At 48.1% G+C, this 12690-nt stretch overlaps 1 protein-coding gene across 1 annotated transcript in view; it reads right to left on the minus strand.

The window, feature by feature from the left end:
* The window catches only part of arhgap21a (Rho GTPase activating protein 21a), a 48789-nt gene extending 43697 nt beyond the window's left edge, over positions 1-5092 (minus strand). The window contains 1 exon segment of the mRNA XM_084475358.1: positions 4397-5092. Coding sequence (XP_084331484.1) covers positions 4397-4714 — 318 coding nt within the window. The 5' untranslated portion in view covers positions 4715-5092.
* Positions 5093-12690: the final 7598 nt, after the last annotated feature.

Here is a 12690-nt window from a genome sequence, read left to right on the forward strand (position 1 = left end):
GCACTCAGCAAGGAGGTCTCTGACCACCATCGGCCTGTGTGGTTGGTCGCAGGCGGAAGTCAGCGGCAAACCGTAAGCCTCCGTCTGCCACTCGCAGTATCACCTCACGTCACCCTTCGGTGGCCGTGGCAGCGAGGCCTCCGATCTAATTGGTTGGCGACGCGACGGAGGAATCCCCTGTGTGGACACTGAATGTTTGTTACTAGAGTCGAGACATGACGGAGTTGATCCACAGATCACACACAGTGTTATATCGTATTTCGGACCCAGCTAGAGCCTGCTAGGTCTCAGATTGCTAAGTCAGCCGATCAGGCAGTAAGAGGAACTACCTCGTTATAACAACAATAATGATCATGATGAAGATGATGATGATGAAAAAAAAAAAAAGCAAGGGAGGAAGAAAGTTGAGGAAAAAAAACCCTGGAATATTCCTGTCATCAGTCATATGAATGTGAGAGTAATAACCGGCATGCAGCTATATCACTGTATTATCCCAGCCTAGTGGTTGCTTAAGAATGCATGTGGTTCTGCTTACAGCCCCATTAGAAGCAATGGGGCTGGACTCTGATGGGCAGTGTGATGACAGAACGTATCGGACATTCCTCCACGTCCCTCGTCATAGCGGGCAAAATAAAACTAAGAAAACAACGCCTCGTCACAGACACTTTTGGTCATAGCACACGTTCCGTCATCCTAGGGATCGAACCGCAAAACACACACACACACACACACACACACACACACACACACACACACACACACACACACACACACACACATTTAGACACAGACACGAGAATGCTTGCACACACACACACACACACACACACACACACACATGTTCTCTGTAGGTCGGCCTTAGTCATGTTAAACTATCTGTTACCTAAAACGTGTTTACGTAGACGGAGAACTCAAACTGCTTTTGTGTCTCGGAGCGTAACCACGGCAACCTAGCTGAAAAATACAATGAGTCACCTCGTGAACCCCACCGCCCCACCCTCTTTGGAACCCTTATTGTTTTTCCTGAAGACGATGTTCAGAGACCTCTGGGAAAATATACATAAACATTCAACAAGTACAAAGGCACTGAAACAAAGCACTTGCATAGGAGTGTTGTGTTAAGAGTGTAAATGATTGTAAGTGTTGTCCTTCTGTTGTCCATCATTAAAGCCTACCCTAAAGTGTAAAGCAATTTTATCCAGTGCAACATCCCATGACATTCCCCATCAGTCTCTCTCTCTCTCTCTCTGTCCCTCCTTCAATGTCTCTCTCTCTCTCTCTCTCTCTCTCTCTCTCTCTCTCTCTCTCTCTCTCTCTCTCTCACTCTCTCTCTCATCACGTTCTTTCCAAAATACAATACCAACAAACCCTTGTTTAAAAGCATCCATGGTGGTTTAATTACGCCCCAAATTTAACTTAACAACCACGCACGCACACACACACACACACACACACACACACAGAGGCACACGCACCCACACGCACAGACACACACAACCTCCTGCCACAGAGATGTATATTTGGAGTGGCGTTGCTAAACACAAACAAACCACACAATCACAATAAACAACATCTTGTTCTTCCACTGTCCCCTCCTCGGGTTGTCTGGACAATCGACATCGGGGAAACCCCAGGGGGAGAGAGAGAGAAAAAGGGGGAGGTGGTGGGGGTAGCTAGGTGTGGTCCCACAGCTGGTGACATCACCACAAATACCCTTCAGACCATATGAATGCAGACAGAGAGAGAGAGAGAGGGAGAGAGGAGAGTAGGGGGGACGAGTGTGGAGGGGAGAGAGCAAGGCATGGAGACAGAGAGAGAGTGGATAGAGAAGGGGGGAGAGAGGGGACGAGAGAGAGGGAGAGGAGGAAACTGACAGATTGGGAGTGGTGGACGTCAAGAGAAGAAAATAACAGAAAATGGAGAAAAGTGAGCGAGGAGAAACGTGACAAGGAGCGGAGGTGAGGAGAGGAATGAGCAGAGTAAAGAAAGAGTAGAAGAGAATAAACGAGTGGAGGGGAAAACGACAGGGAAAGAGAGGATGAGGGGAAAGTAGGGGAGGAGAGGAAGGAAAGGAGGAAAACAGGAGATGATGTAATACAGAAACGAGTGGAGCGGACCAACTTCAGCTCCATCTTCATGCGCTGTTTGTTGCTTAAAAAATGCATGAGAAGTTACGCAATTACAGATCAGAGCCATTAGGCCGTCGTACACTCTTACCCTGATGTCCGCGCGCACACACGTGCGGTCGTGCGCGTATGAACACAACCTCTTACAGACACACGCTTTCTATCTCTATATATAAAACGTGTTGAATTATAGAGCAGGGCTGGCACGTGGACAGGCCTGTTGCACTTTAACAGAGCCCCACCGACACCGTGGTAAACTCAGTAAGAACACCACTATTTCTGTTGTTTTTTCCTGCTGGAAAAAGAAAAAAATGGACGCCACTGAAGAAGGCCAATGGGTTAGAGTGCCAGCGGGGTACAAATGTAAAAAGAGAGAGGGTTTGAAAGGACGATAGACTCGACTTGCGCTTATCTTCAAAACGAACTTCAAAATGTTCCACCTTGCTTGTAGCAAAGGTGCTAGGCGATTGCAGCAAAGAAAAAAACAAGACAAAACGAGTTGACGGTTCAACATCTTTTCCTGCATGTACGTGACATTTCAATCCCATTCTCTACTCAGGGTGCTGTTATACTACTGCTTCAACTGCGCCAACACCGACTCAAGGGGAGAGCACAGCCTCAGCCACGACTGAAAAGCAAACCCACCGTTGAAGAGATAAGTATACTGTGTCAGGTCTGCCAAGATGTGCCCACCCCACGTTGCTGGCCTTCATTAAAACAGACTCCAGTGTGTTGCTGCAGAGGGGTTAGGCTGCTATGCTAGCTAGCTGCTGGAAGGCCATATGGCCTGACAGGCTGCCTGCAGGCTGGCCCACGTGCACGTGTGAGCGCGGTTGTTTGGATGTATGTGTGGGTGTTTGTTTGGATGTGAGCTGCATTTCTCCTGGGCTAGCTTTCTCTGTGGGGTGTCTGTGTGTCTCTCTCTCTAAACCTTGCTCGACTGGCTCTCTTTTTTAACTCCCTCTCTCTCCCTCTCCGTCTCTCTTTCTTGCGCTCTCCCTCTCTTTCTCCATCTCCCTCTCCCTCTCCCTCTCCCCCTCTCTCTCAGACCAGACCACAGGCTATTTCTCTCTGGTATTACACACACTTCTTCCCTCCATCGTAGGAAAGTATGGCTTCACTGTACGCCCCAGCACAGAGGTTCAGTCAATGAGATACTTTATTCCAACAGGGCACCGCACCGGATATGGAAAAGCCTATATTTATGTACGTTTTTATTACATTTGAATGTGAAATATGAATTGCTGTGGGTGTTCTTTTTAGACGGCGAGGGGACGAGACTGAGAGTGCTGAAAATATAAGTGCTGGCTCTTTTGGCAGTTGGAATACATTGAAAATTTAAATCTTACGAGTGTGGTTAAAGTTCACTACTGTGCTTTGCACAAATCGCCCCAACGCTGTGATATTGTATTAATCAATGTTGCCTAAAGCTAAAACTTTGGATTTTTATGGTTTTAATGACAGTAAGCGAATTTGACCATTCATTGGCTATTGTGAATAGTCAAATATAAGATTTAACATAAATTTAACAATACAGAAAACACTATGGCCTGGACGCAAGTTTAAATTGATTTAACATCAATTTAACAATACAGAAAACACTATGGCCTGGACACAAGCTTAAATAGACCTACATCACCGCAAAGCACAGCCTATCACGCAGCCTATCACTACTACAATACAGCTGAAGAAAACTTAAATTGCCCTGAGCTATTTATGTCCTGTATCTGTGTGATAGTTAATTCACTTCAGTCTGCTGTGTATGTTATAATGTTGAATCCTGCTTAACACATATCATAGCAATTATGCATGGGACATTTTCATAATCTTTCCCTTTAACTTTGAGTTTTTGTGTCTTGAATTTCTCGTGAGGATTGTGACAATACAAAGGTTGGGATCCATCGCCATAGAACACACAGGTTCCTTCAGTCAGGAACCAACCTTACCCTAGAACAGACACAGGTTCACTATAGAACCAACCTTACCCTAGAACACACAGGTTCCTTCAGTCAGGAACCAATCTAACCCTAGAACACACAGGTTCCTTCAGTCAGGAACCAATCTAACCCTAGAACACACACAGGTCCCTACAGTCAGAGGACCAACCTTACCCTAGAACACAGACAGGTGTCCTATAGAACCAACATTACCAAGAACACACACAGGTTCACTATAGAACCAACCTTACCCTAGCACCCAGTCCCTCTAGTCAGAGAACCAACCTTTCCCTAGAACACCTAGTTTCACCCCTCTCAAAGCTCCACCGTTACCTTAGAACACACACAGTTCCTCCTGGAGGCATCGCGGAGACGTGCCCAGGACATGCACCTGACGGGGCCGCTGACGCCCAGCTCCACGTCCCCCCAGTAGGCCCGGGCAAGCAGCTGGAACCACAGGCAGTAGGGCTCCACCAGACAGCCGTCCACGCCGGCCAGCCGTGCCCAGGGACAGCTGCTTCCAGGGGACGTGGGCGGGGACGGGGACTGCCGGCCCGCCGCGGTGCCTCCCCGGGTCTCCGCGAGGTCGGGGTCGTCCGTTACCGGCGCAGGCTTAGGGCCGGGCGTCGGCCCGCTCCTCTGGGCCAGCATGGCATCGCCCGGGCAAGGGGGCCGGCGGTGGACGCGATGAGAGGGGCCGACGGTGAGCTGCGACGCGGTCCCGGAGGTTGCCTGCACTTCATAAAGGATTCATCCCCTGAATTCCCTGCCTGGGATTAAGAGAGTTTGTCTTTATCTCAATGGAATAAACAATTCACTGTTTCTCTTGTGTGGCATTTCTCTCTTCACCTTCTGAATAGCAACCGCTCCGATCCGCAGCAGGTGTCCCTTTTTCCGATGATCCACTTTCCTTCACTGTCTCTCTCTTCCTCTCTCTTGCTGTCTTTCTTCCATTCCCTCAGATTCCATTCATTTCTGTTCCATTCGGTTTCATTCCCAATCCAACTTCAATCGACGTTCCGTTCCGTCGATCTGTCCTGTGACATCCTAACCCCCATTCACCCCGTATGTTACGTTCCCATTCCCGACCTCGCACATTCCGTTCCCCGATCCACCGCTCTGCTGCTCCTCAGGCTCCGCTCTACTCCGTCCCATTCCGATCCATTCTGCTGATGTGTTCCCCCTTCTATTCCATTGCGTCAGGTTCTACGGCGCTCCGTTGTGTTGTGTTGTGTTGGCAGCGAGTGGTGCAGCAGCTCCTCCAGCCATCAGGCACAGACATGGTGTTTCCACTGAGAGCCCCTCAGAGTTACAACACAGAGCAGTGTGGAGCGCGGGCTGGCCCGGCCAGAGAGACACACCCACACTCGCTCGCTCCCTCACACATTCTCCCTCCCTCCCGCTCTCTCTCTCTCTCTCTCTCTCTCTCTCCCCTCGCACTCATATGCATCCTCTCTCTCTCCTCCGCTGTCATACACATTCTCCCCCTCTCTTGCTAACCCTTCTTTCCTCTCACACACACGCACAGGCACACGCACATACACACACACACACACACACACACACACACACACACACACACACACACACACACACACACACACTCTGACACATACATCCCCCACCCCCCCTCCCTCTCTCATCCACAATCTTCTCTCTTCTTTGTCAGACACAGACACACACACACACACACACACACACAAGTATGCATTTCCTCTCCCTGTCCCTATCGTACCCTCTCTCTCTTCTTTTATCTCTTCCTCTCCTGCCCACTCAAAATTGTAGTCGCTGTGCAAGGCATCACACGCAGTTAATGTGCGTGCGGCGTGGGTGTGTGTGTGTGCCAGCCTGGCAGTGGACCAGGTTCCGGGGCCAACTGGGTCTGGGTCTTCCCAGTGTGAGGACGAAGCAGTGAAATAATTCTGATGCTGATAAAGACGTGGTGATGTGGACTTTGAGGTCCACGTCTACACCACACACCCTGGGGTCCACATGAAGGCCACAGAAGTTACGTGTCACATGTAGTGTCAAGTAGTTAAGTTTTCGTAACGTGTATATGTAACGCGGTGTAGTGATAGTGTAGCGCGGTATCGTGTAAATATAGTCTAGTAAAGTGGTATAAATCATTAGCATTATGGATCATATATTAATGTCATGTTTCCAGTCTACTTTAATGCTATGGTATTCACTATATCCAGAAATGGACACCTCCATTTTGTTGATACATATAGAATGTTATAAAGGCGTCCAATATGGCAAACAATCAGACCGCAGCCCGCCCCAAAAAAACGGCGAGGGGCACGACCCTCCTCACAACAACTCATCTGTGTCCATCAGCGGTCGACCCGCACGCGCAAGCGTCAGGACGAATTCCTCAAACCTTAAATACTCTCCTCTATTTTAACTCTATTTAACACCAGGAGAGAGAGAGAGAGAGGGAGAGAGAGAGAGAGAGAGAGAGAGAGAGAGAGAGAGAGGGAGAGAGGTGGGCGAGCGAGGAGAAACCCAGGAGGAAGCCGGGGCGAGGAATGTTCCCTCTCCGCATGAAGTTATGAGCATCTTGTTACCACATTCGCTCCGCCGCCCCGATATAGCGCGCGGCATTCCATATGGAAAAAGACGGGGGCCGGAATAGCTCAACACGTCCATCTCCGACATTTATGCTATGCGCGTCAGTGCCGCGGCGGGTCTGGCCCTCACAAGGGGAGGCTCTGTGTTCGAGGCCCAAGACGGGGGACGTTCACGGACAGCTCTCCATGTTGAATGGCTTCTAAAATTAAAGGCAGACTCTGTGGGGTTTTCCATATTGTTCCAGCTCCTTTGATTATTTCCCCTTGTGAAACGATCATGACAAAAGGATGGCCTGTGTGTGTTGATGTGTGGCGAAGGAGCGAGGACACTGGCCGCACTTAGTCTGATACACACAGCTGGCCGTTGTGGAGGAATCAGACAGGATAGGACAATATCCTGGACAATGCCCACAGAAGTCCTACAAGGTGTAATTGAGAATTAGGAGTTTGTGTTAGGCTTACACCCTGTGTTGAAATAGTTATGTTAACATGGGCAGAACTAATTCTTTGAAGTTGTTGTCAAGCCTGTAACGCGCTGCGTTAATCACAGGCCTTGGTGTCCATCTCTCTTGGCTTTCACCAACAAGTCAAGTGTCAACAATCACTTGTGAAAGGTGATGATCTCATGTGTGGAGTGAGGATCTTAGTCACCACAACCTTGAAGGACTGATCGTACTGTTATACATGACATGTTCATCAGAATTCATAGGAATAAGTCCTAACAACAATAATCATAAGAAGACGATAATAATGAACCAATAATCGATATTGCGTTTGATTAACTAAACTGAAATACGGAGACAAACAGTGTGGTACAGCCTACATACCAACAACAACACAACACCTTTTCTCTAAAGGATGGAGTCCCAACAGTGTGTTAATGTGATCCACACATTAACACACTGCAGGGTCAAGGGCAATACCCAGGTAGGGCGGCCCGTGACAGCACACCGAGATGGGGGAGGTTACGAGGGGTTGCCACGGGGCGGCCAGACACTGCCATCGGTCGTTGAACCAACGGCATATTAGTGGTGCGTTATAGCTACACCAGCACCAAGAACAGGAAGTGGAAGTCTGGGGTTCAGGAATGTAACAGAGACAAAGATCAGTGGATGGATAGATGGATGGATCGTGGATGGAAAAGGAAAACTAAGTCTCTACCCAACGGTAGTTCCACAGTCAAAAAGTGGTTTGTGTACAACATTCACATTGTTGATTCAGATGTTTACATTGCAATGGAAACCAGGCTGTCTAGTCCTGTCCTACCCACCCCCCGCTCTTATTTTGAAGAGCCTGTAGGTTTTATTAGTTGATTAACCCTGGATCTGATTTGTATAACAATGCGAGAGGGGCCCTGTATGTGCAGCACTGTGGGTCACCGGAGTTCAGGAGAGAAAGAACTTCTTTCTCTCTTTCTTCTGGAACTCCAGAAGGAAAAGAAAGAATGAGGAAGGAACGAAAGAGAGGAAGAAAGGAAGGACGGAAAGAAAGTTTCTTAGAATGTGATGTGCTGTTGTGAGCAAGCAGTTTTACGTGTGTGTTTGTTTGTGTGTGTGTGTGTGTGTGTGTGTGTGTGTGTGCGTGCACACGCGCATGTACATGTGTGTGTGCGTGTGTGTGTGTGTACGTACGTGTACATGTGTGTGTGTGTGTGTGTGTGTGTGTGTGTGTGTGTGTGTGTACGTGTGTATATGTGTGTGGGAGTGCAAGAGCAGAAAGAAAGAGAGAAAGTCTTGCATCGGGGGGATTAGGGGTCTTTTCAGGCCCACCGCTGTGTGTCGGGGGGGGGGGGGGGGGGGGGGGGGGGGGGGGTGGCGGGGTTATCTGGACCGGCTGCATGTGGGCCCATGAGGTCCAGCTTACTGTAACAAAGGACCGGCTAATGAAGGCCCTGCAACAGCCTGTCGCCAACCATGCCCACAATACGCCACCTTAAAGCCCCTCCGTCTACCACCCTAATGGGGGGGGGGACCACCCCCCTACCCCCCACCATGGACTACCCTGGTCCGGGCAGCAGGTGGCTCGGATGTAGACCAGGCTCAGGGTGGAAGGATTTGGCTCCAATTAATCACTTTGGATGAATCTGGACGGGGGAAATGGTAGCCGGGGGCAGGGTGATCTGGTGGTTAGGGGGTTGGACTCTCAGCCAACAGGCTCTGGGTTTCAGTCCTCCATATTTGAGCAAGCGGCCCTCTGAATCCAACCGGCGTCTTCATGACTCGACATCTGCATCATTGTCAAGTCACTTTGGATAAAAGAGAATACTACATGACGTCGCTGGTGGGTTTGGAAGTTTCTTGCTCTTCCTCTGCCAACACTGGGAGAGAGTGATATGGGAACGGGAACTGTGAGAATATAAAGTCAGTGTTTCGTATTTTTATATAGAGGAGGATAAGCAAAAAAGACTGTTTTTAAATTGTTTGCAGTGAAGTCCAACAGCAGGTTAGTCTTACCTCCAGTCTAATCACGTCCAAGAACTTGTGAAGCAAGTTCTTGGAAAACAGCTCCGAAAATATTTCATTTCTCGGCATGGGTGTTCAGTCTAGGGTCCGCTGAGAACAGTAGAAGCTATTGTACACGACAAGAGTCTGTCATGCACTTCTTCCCGAAGCTGTTGTGCAAACTGTAGGAAATACCAAGTATGTCCTAAATGATATATGGTTAAGCCAAATTATATGCAATTGAAAGTATCATTTTACCAGTAAAAAAAATAAAAGACACATTCTTTGTGAGTTCTCATGGCAAAGAAAACACTTGAGGTTTACAAGACAAGCAGTGAGTATTTGTGAGCTGTGAATATCACAGAAAGTTGTGTTTTATCGAGAGTTATTAAAGCCTAGCTCTGCAGAACTAACCTCAAAACAACTGGACTGACTTTTGGAGACCGAACATGCACCGATTTCATCGTGGCTAAGACTGTCTCCCTTGCCAGGCAAGAAAAAGTTAGCAAATGCTAAGTGACCCAAGAAAACGCAAACTCAGGCCACAGATTACCGAGCGATGTGAGCATTTTGAAAGAGCCTGAAGGATCGCTAGAGCCTCCGCAGTTCACTGGGCGTCAGACGGAGCCAGGAGAAAAGGGGATTTCCTCCAAGACAGCACTGCCTCTCATGCCGCTGCTGCTGCTCACACTGAGCACAAAGGGGGAGGATGGAGTGGTGGAGGGGTGGAGGGCTGCACTAGTAACAGCAGCGACGAGGGGCTGAGTAGAAGGTAGAAGGGGATACTCACAATGAAGAAAATAACGTGGAGCCACAGAAATACAGATACAATGCTTTTTGATATGCAGTATCGAAAACCACACATCAAATTAGGGCAAAGAGGGAATATTGAATATGCACTTTTAATTTGTGTGTGTGTGTGTGTGTGTGTCTCTTACTCCCCAGTGTGTGTGTGTGTCTCTTACTCCCCGGCTTTTATGAAGCATATCAATATCATCCACATGACATCATCTGTTATTTTATTCCCATTGACATTGAGTCGTTAACATTTTATCCAAAGCGATTTACGGTTGAGTCTGACAACAATCAAAGCAACTGCTAGTATTGCTGCAGACACATACTGCTGTATTGAGCAAGTTTCTAAAGGCCTCTGTACTGCTAGCTAGGTGTGCAACACATAGTTGTGGTCAACAATAGCGATTGCTAAAGCAATAGCAGCAATTAGTCGTCCGGTTTAATCCATACTGCTAAACATAAACTCACACAGAGGCAGTAACATCCAAATAAATACAAACATCATTTATCTTGTGATCTTCGTGCAAAAATGCACTGCAACCAGCCAGAATGATGACAACCGAGAAAAAATACATCACCCTGAGGTTAGGGAGTCAATCGTCGCCACAGCATCTAACGTTAATCCCTTGTGATTTGCATGCGACTTTTGTGATCAGACGCGCCAGATCGGAACACAGGTTTGACGTCAACACTCGACACTTGAATGCAAACTCTGTGGCCGAAGCTGTGTTCGGATTTCACTTTCCCGCCAAAAAATTCCCTGTGAAAAAATGATCTTCTAAAATGGCCCTGGGTGGACAAGATGCATTTATATCACGTTTGGAGCAGGATAAATCATTTAAAGATCAGTATAGTGCAGCGTACGGTCGGCCATATGATTGGACAACTGACGTTCAGTGAGTACCAGTGGACCATACAGACTCTTGTTGTATGTCATCTCATGGGTTTAGGCACTTCCATCGACAGCGCAGTAAACTCCCACAAGCAGCAACTAGAGAGGGTGCGGGGCACTTTATATGCCCACAACGCTAGGCATAGCGTTGTACACGGCCATACACGCCCAGGAAAAAGTCGTAAAGCAGTACTCGTCATAATTTCTATATAATCAGCGAATTAATTAAAGTAGTGTACCCTGTCCTAAACAATAGCCTTACTTAAAAGCTATACAACTGGATAGGCTCATTGAAGACCGGACACCGCTGAATTAACCTGCTGGATTACTGGTGTGCTCCTGAAATCCTTAGCTTGCTAGCACCGGTCGGTGCTACCCCCTGACAAAGCAAGCGTACGGCCCTGCATACGGTGGAACACCTTACCGTTTCCGTCCTGTACAGACGCGGAGCAGCACGGTGGTTTTCCACAGCGGCTCAAAGACCTCTTTAAGCCCAGGAATCCTCTATGTGTCCGTTAGCCGGTGTGGGCTCGGTAAAGCTCTGTGGCCTCGCTGTAAGCAGACCTTAAGATGTAAGGCTGCGTTTTGACAGAGCTGGTGTTAAGTGGTCTGAGTTTGTGTGAGGGGGGGATGTCTAGACCTACCTGACTAAGGTGGAAATACACTGGAAGGGTTGTGTTGCTCACACCGTGGTACAGTGGTAAACCAGCCAGATCAGATATCCCCTTTTAACCAAGTCTGTTCTTAAGACATGGTGAGACATGAATGGGTGTCTCTCAGTTAAGAGGATTTAGAAAATAACAGACCAATCAAAAAAAAAGAGAAAAAGAACACCAATTAATGTGTTGCCTCTCTCTGCTCAACATCAGTCTTCGGTACCCCACTGGTACCACACTCTTGTGTTTTGTGTTGTAACAACTGGAAATTGCTAATGTTGCTGTTAGTGTTTACTGTCTAGATGGACCCGCTCCAAACACACACTTGAGCAACACCACACAACGAATCTGGATGTCCTGTCTGGGATCAATAAAGTTTTATCATATCCCCTCTTACAAGCTATCAGCTGCTGTCTCGTGTCTCGGTAGTATTTTTCAAAGCATGTTTGAAATATGGAAGACATCTATCCAGCTTCCAGGAGAGAGGCTCTTCAGGGCTATAAATACTCTCTAAACACGTGTTGGGATATGAAATATTCATCTTGATATGAGCCTCTTCACATTACGGTGTCTGGCTCGTGTGCTTGTAAAAGGCCACAGTGATATCAGAAGCGGTATCCATAGCGCTGGCAACAGAAATAGCAGTAGTAGTAATAGCAATAGAAAAAAATTATAATAATGAGAAAAGGCATTCATGCAAAATACAGTGCTCATAAATGCCAAGTTGAGCAATCCCAAGCACTGCCATCAACAGGGTTTCACAACAGGCATTTACAACGCTGTTCCCCTGCAGCCTCACTCAATGTGATGTATTTATTCTGGTCTTTTCCATCCACAGTGTTGCTTGATGTGTCTGAGAGTGTGTGTATGCAGGCAGCCCACTCTGTGCGTACGTCGTACCGGCAGTCACATGAGGACCGCGTTGACTCCTCAGTATTCCGACCAGAGGCCCCCCCCCGCCGGGTTCAACGTGTGTGTGTGTGTGTGTGTGTGTGAGTATTGTACGCGCTTACGTCCTATCAGGTCACATGTCTGCATATGTATATTCTGTCTGTTTTTCTCTTTCCCCTCAGCTGCTAGTGGTTTAGGGGTGGTGGGCATGTGTGCTGTGTGCAGCGCTGGACAGTGAAAGCATGAAGTATGTCCGCCGGTGGTGATGTAGTCGTGTTGTTGTAAAAACGTGTCGGACCGGGTCGTAACAGCTCTGGTATGGGAAGAGATCTGGTATCGCTTATGGAGGGAGGGAGGGGCTGCTCGGACATCAGCCAGCACC

This window comes from Micromesistius poutassou (assembly GCF_964030765.1).
Source record: "Micromesistius poutassou genome assembly, chromosome: 11".
NCBI classification, from domain to species: Eukaryota; Metazoa; Chordata; class Actinopteri; order Gadiformes; family Gadidae; genus Micromesistius; species Micromesistius poutassou.